The sequence below is a fragment of the Hypanus sabinus genome, chromosome 11 (assembly GCF_030144855.1).
Source record: "Hypanus sabinus isolate sHypSab1 chromosome 11, sHypSab1.hap1, whole genome shotgun sequence".
NCBI lineage: Eukaryota > Metazoa > Chordata > Chondrichthyes > Myliobatiformes > Dasyatidae > Hypanus > Hypanus sabinus.
In genome coordinates, this window is record NC_082716.1 from 54,630,797 (window position 1) to 54,647,153 (window position 16,357).

A 16,357-nucleotide genomic window follows, 5' to 3' on the forward strand; every position below is an offset into this window, starting at 1 on the left:
TTTGGATAATCCCAAAACCTATTGCTTCCTTTACAAGGTCAAAGATAGAAGGTAGCACCCCACTTGTGGGTTCCTTTCTGAGGCACATACCTTCCTAACTTGGAAGTATACCATTAGTCCTTTGTGCCTGGATATAAATCCTGGAACTCCCTACTATCAGCATGGTGTGAGTACTTTCACCAAGAAGAACCAAGACTGAAATTATGGGAAGAGGGGAGCCCAACACCTTTGTATTGATCCTGAGAGTCCAAAACCCAGCAGTGCATCATGACCCATGGAAACCAATACTGACTTCCTTTTGAATCTGGGAGCATCATGATGTCAGCATTTCAATTTTTTATCGCAATAATTGCTTGTGTTCAGAGTGATTAATTGACAATGAACCATTAACTAATTGATACCCTATCTTTAGAAGAGTCCATGGAACATCATTTATTATTTTGAGTCTCTCTCTTATCTTCTAGCACATTAATCTGAAGAATGAAGTTGAATACTTATTTTACATTTATACTAATTTTACCTATTAATGTTAAAGCTACATTCTATTATTAACTTTTTCTTCTTTACACGTTTTCCATTGTGTATGAAAAATAGCATTTTTATCCTCCATGACTATAATAGTGGTTACTGAATAAGCAAATGTGATCTATTTATTTACATTTATATAAAAACCCATGAAGAGTTGGGATGTAACATTTGCTGGCCTACCTCTTGTTCATTTATGAAATGCTCTTTGACATACAGCTTGCCGTATAAGCTGGGGAATCTTCCGAAGTTGAAGTCTCTGTTGCTGGAGGGCAATCCACTGCGTTCTATTCGTAGAGACATTATTAATGTGAGTATACTTTACCATGTGTTTTTAATAATTAGACTTAACAGCAGCAGGTTGCTTTTAACCTTACAAGAAAGGTTTTTTAGATGATTTAGTAGTTAAATGGTGTTTTAATGAGTGGTGATCATTTTGAGAGCAAAGATTATATAAACACTGAAAGTGATTTAGTTCATTTTGCAACCTTGATCTTTAATCCGAATAATGCAAACCATGAAAGTGAGCTGAGTAGGTTAGTTCTCGTAGATTGTGAAATCATCCTAAAAGCTGTGATGATAACGTTAACAAAAATTAATATGTTGTTAATAACTAACATGTATTCCTTTTAAGTTTTAAAAAAGACAGGAAAGGTTGTTCAGCTATAACTAGCAAGACAAATCATAATATTAGATCAAAGATAAAGGCTCAACTACAGGACGAGAGTCTAATGGGGTATAAACTATATGCCTGAAAATTTCAGACTTCGGCAGATGATTTGTGCAATGATGAGAAAAGGGAAAATTGAATATGAAGTTGGATATTGAGCAACATTTTAAAAATAGGATCTTAAAAACCTTTGCTGATATGTAAACAGTTAAAATTAACATGCAATCCCTTACAGACTGAGAAAGGAAAAATCATACCAGGAAATGAGGAAACAGCAGAGAAGTTAAACAGATATTTTGTTCTGTCTTCCTGGAAGTTGAGGTAAAAACCTCTCAGAAATCATGGAGGATTACAGATCTAAAGAAAATGGAAGCTCAGAGAAATTACAAGTAGTAATAACTACTCTTAATTAATGGGACTGAAATGCAATTGATCCACAGGCCCAATCACCAGCATGCTAGGATTTTTGATCGTGCTGCCTGTGGAGAAGGTATGTAGAAGTCAAATCTGGATAAAGTCACTCAGAGACTGTATAAGTACAAACTCTTTATTCAAAGCACCTGGGGCTTATTCAGTTAGTCGCTCAAACAGGAACAGTGTGTCTGTGACCGTTCCTGCCCAACTCACCAACTAACTAACAGTTCCCCTTAAACAGAGATATATTTGTTCAGATACCTTCCACACAAGACAGGCTGGAGTCAAAGTTATCCACTGCATGACAGCCCCAAAAGACAAATTATAAACTAGGCATTATGGTCAGAACATACACAAACAGGCTGGAGTGGTCTTATCTCTACGTATGAGTGCACAAGGAGATGAGCATCCTGAAACCCCAGCTAGCAACCTTCAAGAAGAAATATGGTTCAGCATAGCTTAGCAGATCTGTTGAACATCAGCAATTTCTTTCAGAAAAACAGGCTGCTACTGTTTATCAGGTGGATAACCCTGATTACATAGATTCCAGAGTAATTCTCAGCAATTGGAATGTAGCAAATCTTATGATTTAAGGAAGGAAAAGGGGGACAAAAAAAAGAAGGAACAGTAGCTTGTTTGCAGTGGACAAATTATCAGAACCTACCCGTACTACTAGGGAAAGATGTATCAATATTTGTTTAGAAATTTAAATGGATGGGAGGGCGATAGTCCGGGTGCAGGTCAATGAAACTGGGCAGTTTAAATGGTTCAGCACAGAATAGGTGGGACAAAGGGCCTGTTTTTATGCTGTAGTTTCCTATGACTGTCATTGTACTTAGAAAGCAATAAAAGGATTTGGATATAGTTAGTGTGAACCTATGAGAAAATAACCATGGTGGCAAGTATTTTTGACGCTTTTGCATTTATAACCATATAATATGATATGGGCAAACCAATTGTGATTTCCTAGAATTTTCAAAAAACATTTTGATAAAGTTCCATGTTGGGGATTATTAAATAAAACTGGTTAATGGACAGAAAGCAAAGTGCTAAAATGGTCATATTCAGGCAGTGATCAGTGTTACTGATGCATGGGATTGGTACTATAGCTCCAACTCTTGAGAATCAACGTCAGTGATTTTAACCAGGGGACAAAGTGATATTCAGGTTTGCTGAAGACACTATGCAAATGGCAGTGTGGACTGAAAATGATGTAGAGACTTTAGAAAGATATAGATAGGCTATGTGACTAAGAAAGACATGACAGATGGATATAATGTGGAAAAGTGTGATTATCCAGTTCGGAAAAAATAGTTTTTTTTTTAAATGATAAGGGATCAAACTTCCCGGTTCAAAAGGACCTGGTTGTCCTGGTCCACTGAAATCTAACAAATATGTTCAGCAAGCTGTTTAGAAGGAAAACAGTATGTTATGTTTTATTGCAAAGTGATTTGAATGCCTAAGATGTCATTCTGCAATTATATACAATAGAGCCCTAGTGAGACCTGAAATGTTAATGTTCAGGACTGATCTTCTTACCCATGTAGAAGAAAGGAAGATGATTTCATTTAAACATGAAAATTCCTTGGCTGGATGGTAAGGAGTTGTTTTTATCCTGGGTAGTTTGTTGAGATGTAGGGATCATAGCCTCAAAATTAATGAAAAGAAATGTCTTCACCCAGAGGTTGGTTAATCTTTTGAATTTGCTATCCAAGAGTTTTGTGGAGGCTCATTGCTATGTGTTCAAGACATTAATTTTTAAATAGTAATGTTTTCAAGGGATGTGGGATAAGCATAGGAAAGCAATGCTGAGGTGAAAGATCAGATGTGATTTTCAAAATCAGAATCAGGTTTACCATCACTGGCATATGTTGTGAAATTAGTTGCTTTGTGAAAGCAGAACATCGCAATATATAATAATGAAAAAGCTACAGATTACAGTAACCAATATATTTTTAAAAATTAAATAATGCCAGTGCAAGAAGAGAACAAAAAAAAAGAAAAACAAAGTATTGAGGTAATGGACGTAGGCTCATTGTCCATTCAAAAATCTGATGGCAGAGAGGAAGAAGTTGTTCCTGAAACATTGAGTGTGTGTCTTCAGGCTCCTGTACCATCTCCTTGATAGTAGCATGAGAAGAGGGCATGTCTTGGGTGATGGGGTCCTTAATGATAGATGCTGCCTTTTTGAGGCATCGTTTTTGAAGTTATCCTCGATGCTGGGATAATTAGTCCCTACAACGGAGCTGGTTAAAGCAACACACACAAGATGTTGGAGAAACTCAGCAGGCCAGGCAGCATCTATGAAAAAGAGTACAGTTGCCATTTTGGGCCGAGATGTCGACCACTCATTTCCATGGATGCTGTCTGGTCTGCTGAATTCCTCCAACATTTTGTGTGTGCTGCTTGGATTTGCAGTATCTGTAGACTTTCTCTTGTTTGTGAATGATTCAGTTTGTTATTTTGTACAGCTGTTTTCAAACCTGTGCAGTCAACTCTCCGTACCAAAATGCACCAGTTAAGAATGCTCTCCGTGGTAGATCTGCAGAAATTTGTGCGAGTCTTTGGTGTCATAACCAGTCTCCTCAAACTCCTAATAAAATATAATGGCTGTCGTGCCTTCTTTTTGTAACTGCCCCGATATGTTAGGCCCAAGATTGATCCTCAGAGATGTTGATACCCAGGAACTTAAAACTACTCACCCTTTTCACTGCTGATCGCTCATTGAGGACTGATGTGTGTTCGCTAGATTTCCCCTTCCTGAAGTCCACAATTAATTCCTTGGTCTTACTGATGTTGCGTGCAACACCACTCAGTTGATTTATCTCACTCCGGTACACCACCTTATCATCATCTGAAATTCTGCCAATAGTAGTTGTCTCATCGTCGTATTTAATAATTGCATTTGAACTGTGTCCAGCCACACATTTGTGGGTGTAGAGAGTAGAGCAGTCGGCTAAGCATGCATCCTTAAGGTGCACTAGTATTGATTGTCAGCGAGGAAGAGATGTTATTTCCATTCTGCACTAACTGTGGTCTTTTAATGGGGGAGTCAAGGATCCAGTTATGGATTGAGGTATAGACACCCATTTTGGAGTTGTTGATTAGTACTGAGGGCATGATGGTATTGAACACTGAGCTGTAATCATTGAAGGTAAAGCAGGCATGAGGGGCTGGATGTCTCAGCCTACACATATTTTGATCATATTTTGCTGTTTATTTCAAGCCAGTCATCTTTTCCTTCAGTGATTCCACAATATGCATAGCAAAATACTTAATAGCTATTCACTAGAAATCTTGGGCATAACTTCAGTCTGCAGCAATATGCCCACAATGGAACAAACAAATGTTACAATATGCAGCCAACATACAGATATATACAGTGGTGCTAGAAAGTTTGTGAACTCTGTCGAATTTTCTCTATTTCTGCACAAATATGATCTAAAATATGATCAGGTCTTCATGTAAGTCCTAAAACTAGCTAAAGAGAACTCAAGTAAATAACACAAAAACTTCATACTTGTTCATATATTTATTGAGAAAAATGATCTAATATTAGATGTATTTGTTGGGAAAGTACATGAACCTCTGGGTAATGCCTTCTACAAAAGCTATTTGGAGTCAGGTGTTCAGTCAATGAGATGAGATTGGAGGTGTGGGTTGTAGTGGTGCCCCACCCTATAAAAAAGATTCACAAAGTGAGGTTATTGACAGAGGCTGCTCTTCTCAAGGAAGATCTGTTTATGTGCACCATACCTCGATTAAAACATCTTTCAGAAGACCTTAGAAGAAGATTTGTAGAGATGCGCGTAGCTGGAAAAGGCTACAAAAGCATTTCAGAAGACCTGCGTGTTCATTTGTAGAGAAATTGTCTACAAATGGAGGAAACTCAGTACTGTTGCTACTCTCCCTAGGAGTGGGCATCCTACAAAGGTCACACCAAGAACACAACATGCAATGCTGAAGGAGGTGAAAAAGAGCCCAAGGCTAACAGCAAAAGACCTGCAGAAATCTCCAGAACTTGCTAAAGTCTCTGTTCATGTGTCCACTATAAGAAAAGCACTGAACAAGAATGGTGCTTGAGGAATGATACCATGGAGGAAATCACTGATCTTAAAAAAAAGCATTGCTACACATCTCAAGTTCGCAAAAGACCACCTGGATGTTCTACAATGCTTCTGGGACAATGTTCAATGGGCAGATGAGACAAAAGTTGAACTTCTTGGCAGAAATCCACATTGCTATGTTTAGAGGGAAAAGGCCACTGCACACCAACACCAAAACCTCACCCCAACTGTGAAGAATGGTGGAAGGAGCATCAGTGTTTGGGGCTGCTTTGCTGCCTTGGGGCCTGGACAGCTTGCAATCATTGAGAGAACAATGAATTCAAAATTGTATCAAGACATGTTACAAGAGAATGTCAGGGTAGCAGTCCATTATCTGAAGCTTAATAGAATTTGGATAATGCAACAAGACAAGAATAAGACGAGAGACAAGAATAAATCAACAGCAGAATGGTTTAAAAAGAAGAAAATTTGTGTTTTGGAATGGCAGTCAAAATCCTGACCTTAATCCAATAGAAATGTTGTGGAAAGACCTGAAGGAAACAGTTCATGCAAGGAAGCCCACCAACATCCCAGAGTTGAAGCAGTTTTGTAAGGAGGAATGGCCTGAAATTCCTCCAAGCCAATGTGAAGGACTGATTAACATTTATCAGAAATGCTTGATTGAAGTTATTGCTGTACAAGTGGGTCACACCAGTTACTGAAAGCAAAGGTTCACATACTTTTCCAACAAATACATGTAATAATGTATTATTTCTCTCTCCAAATAAATGAACAAGTATAATGGTCTTTTGTGTTATTTATTTAATTGGGTTGTCTTTATTTAGTTTCAGGACGCGTGAAGATCTGATCACATTTTAGGTCATATTTATGCAGCAATAGAGAAAATTCTACAGGGTTCACAAACTTTCTAGCACGAGTGTAGACTGATCATTTCCAGAAAAATTTTGTCATAATATCTAATGGTGATAAAGTATTGCTGAGGCTTTGTAACAGGCCTCAATTGCAGTTGATTTTAAAAAGTTCAAAGACCAACAACAGAAAGAAAAATATCATGTTTTGTTTTGAAAAAGAAAGCTACTTTGCTTTTAATAAAGCTGAAAATCTTATTAGTGATTGTTCCCTGGCTATTGCTTATGCTATTGCAATGGATGAATAAGTACCCTTAAAATATATATTAAAAATAAATAATATTTGGTCATACTGATTAGCTTATTGACTTAATACACATGATGATCCTCCGGTCAGTGCAAGTACCTCTAATGTTCTGTGCGTAATATGTATTTTGGAGTATATGTGTTTGGGGAGTCCACAATTTAAAAAATTTATCCCTGTCACCTTGTCTCTTCCTCAGCATAGTAGTTAGTTTGCAGTGATTTGACTTGCATGCAGCCCATGGTATTTTGATACCTTTTCTAGTTATGGTTCATATTACTTACTAACTTCCTCCAAGTTTAGTTCGCATTTGTTAAAGAGAAACTAGGATATTTCTTCACTGACTTTTGTTTAAAAATGTATTTTATTTACAGAGAGGAACACAAGAACTTCTCAAATACTTGAGGAGTAGAATTGAAGGTACAAAATCAACTTATTTTTTACTCAAAAAGCTACCTTTGTAATATACAAAGATTTGTGTGAATTTATTGAAAATGAATACATTTTCCTGCGATGGCACCAGGGACTTCTGTGTGTTTAAGTAGCTTTAATTTTGTGGAATAATTCATTTCTTAGCTATTTTGATTGTAATCAGGTTTCATTATGGTCTTCACAAAAGATATAACAACAGATAGAAATATCCTCAGAAAAATAAAACAGTGAGTTTTGTGGTAAGGGTTTGAAGTCTATCGTTTATTTGATGAGTTCCAAATACTTACATGAAAATGTGTTTAGTAGATGATTAGTGTTTCTCCAGAGTGGGAAGATCCATGGGGCATTGCCTTGAACTCCTTACCGGTCACAAGTGAAAGCATTCCAGATTCTTTGCCCAACAAATAGATGGTAAGGATGCCATATGTGAGAAAAAAATAACTTGAAGAAGGTTCAGAGACAATAGAAAAAATTAAATTTCATGCATAGGTTTATTAATTTGGTAAATTTCCAAAAAATGACTAATGTCAGCTGCAGTTTAATTAACTGAGCAGCTATTAGCTTGTGTTGCTCTGGATATTCTCCTGGGTACATTGGAGGTTATCACTATAATACACAAGATGCACATTTTGCATTTAGAGGTGTGCCTACATTTCCATTGTCTGTGGCATAATTTAAGGGTGTTACTATATATTCCTTTTCTGAACTGAACTGTATAATCATACAAAATATCTCCAGACACCCTCCAAATTTCATCTCCCAACTAGCATGTGATAGTGAATTGCATGGACAAATATATATTCTTACAGGTGAGCCACTGATTAGTGGGATATGGCAAATTATCCCAAAGCACCCTATGCTGAGGTCCACAGATATCCAGCATATTGATTAACAACCTGGATGAAGGAATAAAGTCTATATATCCTTGTTTGCAGCTTACTATTGTACTTAATGACATGGTGTTAGATGGAACCAGAAGGCAATAAGGGATAACATTCAGTTATTGGAGAAAACTCTAGCAGATGAAGCTCGGTGAGAATAAATCAAAATATTTTCTGTAGGGAGACCAAGAGTTCAGGAGCAATGGGATTTAACCTTTCATGTGCAGAATATGTTAGATGCTCACACATGTATACAAAAATTATGAAAAATTATAATTGGAATATTGTTTTTTACTGCAAAGTAGATGGTAGAAAATAAAGAAATATGGCAGTTATGACATTGTAGGCCTCACTGAATCGTGGTTGAAGGAAGATTATAGCTGGAAGCTTAACGTCTAAAGGTTCACCTTGTGTCGAAAGGACAGGCAGGTAGGCAGAGGAGGTGGGGTGGTTCTGTTGATGAAAAATGAAATCCTTAGAAAGAGGTGACATAGGATAGGAAGCTGTAGAATCATCATGGAGAGAGCTAAGAAACTGCAAGGGTAAAAAGACCCTGATGGGAGTTGTATACAGACCTCCAAACAGTAGCAACGATATAGTCTACAAGTTACAATGGGAGATAGGAAATGCATGACAGAACGGCAAAGTTACGATAGTCATGGGGGATTTCAGTATGCAGGTAGATGGGAAAATCAGGTCAGTCTGGATCCCAGGAGGGGGAATACTGCTAACTTTAGAGCAGTAATTTGCATCAGTCTTCACTGTGGAATACACTACCAGTATGGCGGAAGTTCAGGACTGTTGGGGGCAATAGTAAGTGAAGTTGCTGTGACTAGTGAGAACGTTTTTGGGAAACTGAAGGTAGATACGTCACCTGGACCAGATGGTGTACACCCCAGAATTCAGAAAGAGGAGGCTGAAGAGATGTGCAGCCATTAGTAATGATCTTTCACAAATCAATGGTTCTGGAGGACTGGAAAATTGCAAATGTCATTACACTCTTCGAGAAGGGAGAGAGGCAGAAGAAAGCAAATTATCGTCCTTTCTTTTGAGATTTTGAGACTGAAAGGCTTATCATATAAGGAGAGTTTGGTAGCTCTGGGCCTGTACTCACTGGAATTCAGAAGAACGAGGGGGAATCTCTTTGAAATCTGTCAAATGTTGAAAGACCTCGATACTTTGGTTGTGGAGAGTATGTTACTTATGGTGGGGGAGTCTAAGACCAGAGGACACAGGGTGAGAATGGAGGTATGTTCATTTGGAACGGAGATGAGGAAGAATTTCTTTCGCCAGAGAATGGCGAATCTGTGGAATCCATTGCCACAGGTGGTCAAGACATTGGGTTATAGATCTTTGGTCAGGGCATGAAGGGATATGGGGAGAAGGCAGGAGATTGGGGCTGAGAGGAAAATTGGATCAGACATGATGAAATGGCAGAGCTGACTAGATGGGCCAAATGGCCTAATTCTGCTCCTTTATCCTATGGTCTAAGCAAGTGACTACAGATCTGGAGGAAGAACCAATCTGATGGAAGATCTCAGCAGGTCAAGCAGTGACTCTGTTAGGAAAGGAAATGTCAATGTTTTGGAGTTGACGATCAGAAACTTCCCAATGTAGGGTTCTGACCTGAAACTTAAGGAAATAAATAATGACCTTGTAGGGGATGCATCACAGATTTACTAGAAGAATTCTGTAACTTGAAATTATATGTAACTAATTTGTATTTAACTCTTGATAATGAAGTTTCATTTTGATGCTATGAGCAACTTGACCAGAGAATAATGGCAGAATATAGGTGAAATAAGTGTGACACTGAGTGGCAGACCTATTCTTTTTATCTGTGTACATGGTTCAAATAATGATTTTTTTTTTGACATGAACAACCAGCTAACGAAGGTGACAATGGTCCAGCAACAGCTATGACATTTCCAAGTGAGTCTAAGCCCACTGTGTACAGCCTAGGATCACACAAGGTTTTAGAATACTGGTATGTAATGTGGAAGAAGAATAAATTTAGCAATATTGAAATTTCTGTTGAAGTAATAACTTGTATGTGTTTTGCTATAATGAATTTGCTATAATGCCCATCTTCATTTTAACTTGTTTTTCTCGATCATAGTACTGCTAAAATCATACTTCGTACAAAATCCTCAATACAAACTTAGAACTGTTATCTTGGAATTTTATTGAAGGTCGTTAATCTGTGCAATTGCTCCTATTCAGATATAATGTAGAATTAAATATTTGTAGTTGAATTGTTGTGTATAGTTTTGAAATGGAAGAAACATTATAGCTGCCCCTTTTCATTACTCCAGCCTTGAGAATCCTTCAGGTAATACTTTTGGGAAGAAATGGACATATTTCTTTCTTTGGACAGAAAGATACCGATATAATCTGCTCCTGAAGTTGAGATAAAAGACTATTGTCTATGAAGATAAATTGAATTTTAAGACTGTAAGGAATAGAAGCAGAAGTAAGCAATATGGGCTTTTGAGCCTTCTTTGCATTCAGTAAAATCGTGGCTCACTTACCTGTGCAATACCCATATCCTTTTACTGTTATCCAAAAAATCAGGTTTGACTATCCCCAAGGCTGTAGAGAATTCCAAAAGCTTTCAATGTTGAGCAAAAGTGTTTCCCCTATTCTCGTTCCTTAATTGCTGACCTTTCATTCTAAGACTCTGCTCACTAATCCTAGACTCCCCACCTAGAGAAAATGGCTTCTGAGCATCTGCCCAATCAATCCTTCTCAGAACCAATGAGACCACTTCTCAACGAGCTTAGGATAGTCCTACTTAAACACTCTTCACACGATACCTTCCTTATCCCACAACGTTGCACTGACTTGAAAGTGAATATATCTTTGTTTTAGGTAAGGAGGCCAAACCAGACTGTACTACACAAATAATATCTCACCAAAGCTCTGTAATTTCATCCCCTGTACATTTGAACAGAATTCTACTTTAAGAGTTTGAGGAGATCTGGTTTGTCACCAAAGATTCCTTCAATTTTCTATAAATGAATGTTTTGACTGTTTGCATCATAGCCTGGTACAGAGTTTGTAATACACAGGATTGCAAAAAACTGCGGTGTTGTATACTCATCCAACTCCCTCACAGGCACAACTCACCCCACCATCAAGGACACCTTTAAGGTGCGGTGACTCAAGGGGTGGCATCAATTTCTAAGGACCCTCAACACCTGAGGCATGCCCTCTTCTCATTACTACACAGAGATACAAGAACCTGAAAACCCACACTCAGTGATTCCAAACAACTTCTTCCCGTCTACCATCAAATTTAAGAATGGTCCATGGACACCATCTTCTTATTCCTTTTTTGCTTTTTTTTAAATTCATTTTTGTAAATTATAGCTATTTTATGGCTTTGCACTGTGCTGTTGCTGCAATACCACAGATTTCACATTGTTTTTGTCAGTGATAATAAATTTGATTCTCAATCTGGACGGGCCCAGAAGTGCAGACTTGATTGTCAGAGCCCAGTAACTAAAATGTTTTGACATTGACTGACCTGAGTGATACACAGAATCAAAACGTTCAAGACTTCTCAACACTCTATCAGAGTATATCCTTGGGTTGGGAGGTCAGGCCAGTAAACAGTATTTTTGATTTGCTCTTGGAGTATCCTATATAACTGGAGCACAATATCTCTATGTTGTACTCAAATTTGTCCTGCAGCTTATGTCAAACTTCAGCTTACCTCTTTAATCACCCTCTGTACTTGATGTTAACAGTCAGGAATTTGGTATAAGTACATCTATCCTCATTTGAACAGCAGTACTTTAAAATTTCTGGTTTTATATTGAAATATTATTTTGACATTTATATGAAATTTTACAAATATTTACTTAGAAAAACTTTAACTACTAGAATATCTATTAATTCTTTCTAATTACACAGTAGTAGACCTAAAGCCTTTTTATCTGGAAAGCTATCACTTCTATGCTCAACTGATTACACTGCAGCTTGAAATTTAACATATGAGCATGAAACTTTACAATGAGAATATTCAGAATTTCCTGTGTAATTATTTAGGTATATGGCATTTGAAAGATGTGCACTTTCAGATTTAGTGATCTAATTTTGCGGGGTTGTTTTACATCACTAAACTGGAGATAAAAAGAGAATACAGGGTCTCTGTACTTTGTTCAATGGAAGTTATATCTTTGCTAAGGTGAGGTTTTTTACAGTACAGTGCAAAAGCCTTAGGTACATATATATAGCTAGGGTGCCTAAGACTTTTGTGAGGGTGGAGTGCCATGGGAGGGGTGCGGGACAGGTGGCAAAATAGGCTTGGGGGTGGTGTGAGTCCTAAGAAGCAAGGGAAAGTCACGATTCCAAACAGTTGATTTATTGATCACTGCAGAATGTTTCTCTGGTCCTTCCCTCTCCCTTCCCCTTTTTCCAACCATGATTCCCCTCTCCCTGACCCTTTCCCACTCTAAGTCCACAACAGAGACATATCAGAATCAGGTTTATCATCACTCCCTATGTCATGAAATTTGAGGGTTTTATTTTGTGCTAGCAGTACAATGCAATGTATGAAATTACTACAGTACTGAGCCAAGGTCTTAGGCATAAATATCTATCTGTATATATATATCGAGATATAGATATGTGTATGTGTGTGCACACTCTGTACTTCTGCACAGTACTGTAGATATCAAACTTTGTCCCGCCATCTCTATGTAACCTTCAGATTCTGTTGGCTGTGTAAGTCTAGGGAAGATAATCTCTGACCACATCAAACATATGAGATTGAGGTGAAAAACCTGCTATTTGTGTGGATGCTGCGTGATGTGTTACCCTGGTGCACATCAGTACCACGAAATAACAAACAGAACACCATATGCAGTTAAATGATTTGGCTTTATAATTCTTAATTTGACTAAAGGGTTAGTAAAATAAAACAAAAAGAAAGAACAACTCACACAAAATGCTGGTGGAACACAGCAGGCCAGGCAGCATCTATATTAAAGAGGTGGAAGTACTGGCGCTTTTAAGAAATTTAAAAGTGGATAAATCTCCGGATCCTGACAGGATATTCCCCAGGACCTTGAGGGAAGTTTGTGTAGAGATAGCAGGAGCTCTGACGGAGATCTTTCAGATGTCATTAGAAACGGGGATTGTGCCGGAGGATTGGTATACTGCTCATGTGGTTCCATTGTTTAAAAAGGGTTCTAGAAGTAAGCCTAGCAATTATAGACCTGTCAGTTTGACATCAGTGGTGGGTAAATTAATGGAAAGTATTCTTAGAGATAGTATTTATAATTATCTGGGTAGACAGGATCTGATTAGGAGTAGCCAGCATGGATTTGTGCGTGGAAGGTCATGTTTGACAAACCTTATTGAATTTTTTGAAGAAGTTACGAGGAATGTTGGCGAGGGTAAGGCAGTGGATGTAGTCTATATGGACTTCAGCAAGGCCTTTGACAAAGTTCCACATGGAAGGTTAGTTAAGAAGGTTCAGTTGTTAGGTATTAATGGTGGAGTAATAAAATGGATTCAACAGTGGCTAGATGGGAGATGCCAGAGAGTAGTGGTGGATAATTGTTTATTGGGATGGAGGCCAGTGACTAGCGGGGTGCCTCAGGGATCTGTTTTGGGCCCAATGTTGTTTGTAATATACATAAATGATCTGGATGATGGGGTGGTAAATTGGATTAGTAAGTATGCCGATGATACTAAGGTAGGAGGTGTTGTGGATAATGAGGTGGGTTTTCAAAGCTTGCAAGGAGATTTATGCCGGTTAGGAGAATGGGCTGAACGTTGGCAGATGGAGCTTAATGCTGAGAAGTGTGAGGTTCTACATTTTGGCAGGAATAATCCAAATAGAACATACAGGGTAAATGGTAGGGCATTGAGGAACGCAGTGAAACAGAGAGATCTAGGAATAACAGTGCATAGTTCCCTGAAGGTGGAGTCTCATGTAGATAGGGTGGTGAAGAAGGCTTTTGGAACGCTGGCCTTTATAAATCAGAGCATTGAGTACAGAAGTTGGGATGTAATGTTAAAATTGTACAAGGCATTGGTAAGGCCAAATTTGGAATATTGTTTACAGTTCTGGTCACCGAATTATAGGAAAGATATCAATAAATTAGAGAGAGTGCAGAGACGATTCACTAGGATGTTACCTGGGTTTCAGCACTTAAGTTACAGAGAAAGGTTGAACAAGTTAGGTCTCTATTCATTGGAGCGTAGAAGGTTGAGGGGGGATTTGATCGAGGTATTTAAAATTTTGAGAGGGATAGATAGAGTTGACATGAATAGGCTGTTTCCATTGAGAGTAGGGGAGATTCAAACGAGAGGACATGATTTGAGAGTTGGGGGCAGAAGTTTAAGAGAAACACGAGGGGGTATTTCTTTACTCAGAGAGTGATAGCTGTGTGGAATGAGCTTCCTGTAGAAGTAGTAGAGGCCAGTTCAGTTTTGTCATTTAAGGTAAAATTGGATAGGTATATGGATAGGAAAGGAGTGGAGGGTTATGGGCTGAGTGCGGGTAGGTGGGACTAGGTGAGATTAAGAGTTCGGCACGGACTAGGAGGGCCGAGATGGCCTGTTTCCGTGCTGTGATTGTTATATGGTTATATCCTATAATGCTGCCTGGCCTGCTGCATTCCTCCAGCGTTTTGTGTGTGTTGCTTGAATTTCCAGCATCTGCAGATCTCCTCATGTTTGCGACAAAAAGGTCCATTTTAATGAAACAGTCTAATGTGCACAAGTTGGAGCTCATGGTTTCCCTTTTGCTGGTCCTCCATTGATTTCCCCAGGGTCTGTCGACTCCAGGGCCCACTCCAAGTCCACTCCCTTCTGGTGCCCACGACCTCTCCTTTCTGGCTTCTTCTCTCTCCATCTTCCGCCGAACAAAAGACCCAGATCACCTCGATCTCAGGCACACAACACTCCCTTCATTGGACAGCACACATTCCATAGCCCCCGTTATCTCTAACCATAACCCAAGCACTGCCGCCACAGAAAATCATTACATCAGCAGTGCTTCTACAGAAAGACCATTACATTAGCAATGAAACCTTTCCCAGGGTGTTACATCTACATTGTCTCATGGAAACCCTCTGAAATGGTTTTGCAAGCCACTCAGTTCAGGGGGAATTAGAGATGGCCAATAATGTTGGTCTTGCCATATTCCAGAAATATAGAGCATCTTAGATAAAAGGATATTTCAGTTCTAAGGTAGCAATCTTCACAGGGCCCTAGACATTAAATATTAACAGAAGCAAAGCATTCAGACAATGTCTCATTCTAGGTTTTAACATTAAAAAAATTAATGCAGGAGGAATCTTTTGTGTATTTTTTTAAGCTGGTGAATTTTCTTATCTCTGAATTCCTCGCCAGTCGGGGTGGTGTACTTGTCTTTTGGGCTTTTTGAGAAGATAAGTTTTATCATCATTGAACATCTGCTCTGAATGCATGCCACTCATAATTAAGAATATAACCAAAATGTCCTACTTTTCCTGCTAATGTTATTCTGAAAATTACTGTACAGCTATGTAGTTTGAGCCCAGTGTAATCGGGGAACACTTGTAACATTTTGGGCAACACTATCTCCTTGCACTTGTGTTCTTCAGATTAGACATGTATATATGATAGATGATAGAAACATTAAAAAGTACAGCACAGAAACAGTCCTTCAGCTCATCTAGTCCTTGCCAGAACTATTACATGCCTACTCCCATTACTTGCACCAGAACCATAACCCTCCATACCCTTGCCATCCATGTACCAATCCAAACTTCGATTAAACATTGAAATCAAGCTCGCATTCACCACTTGTGCTGGCAGCTCGTTCCACACTCTCATGACCCTCTGAGTGAAGAAGTTTCCCATCATCTTCTCCTTAAACTTTTCACCTTTCACCCTTAATCCATGACCTCCAGTTGTAGTGGAAAAAGCCTGCTTGCATTTACCCTATCTGTACCCCTCATAATTTACTATACCTCTATCAAATCTCCTCTCAATCTTCTATGTTCTAAGGAAGAAAGTCCTAACCTATTCGATCTTTTCTTATAACTCCAGTCCTCCAGACCTGGCAACATCTTTGTAAATTTTCTCTGTACTCTTTTAATCTTATTTACATTCTTCCTGTAGGTAGGTGACCAAAACTGCACACAGTACTCCAAATTAGGCCTCACCAATATCTTATACAACCTGAACATAATATCCTATCTCCTGTACTCAAT

General features: G+C 38.5%; 1 protein-coding gene across 1 annotated transcript in view; it reads left to right on the forward strand.

The window, feature by feature from the left end:
* The window catches only part of lrrc40 (leucine rich repeat containing 40), an 82,551-nt gene that overhangs the window by 43,340 nt on the left and 22,854 nt on the right, over nt 1–16,357 (forward strand). Inside the window, exons 8-10 of the mRNA XM_059984355.1 lie at nt 745–835; nt 7,203–7,248; nt 10,029–10,128. Coding sequence (XP_059840338.1) covers nt 745–835; nt 7,203–7,248; nt 10,029–10,128 — 237 coding nt within the window. The remainder of the gene's footprint in view (nt 1–744; nt 836–7,202; nt 7,249–10,028; nt 10,129–16,357) is intronic.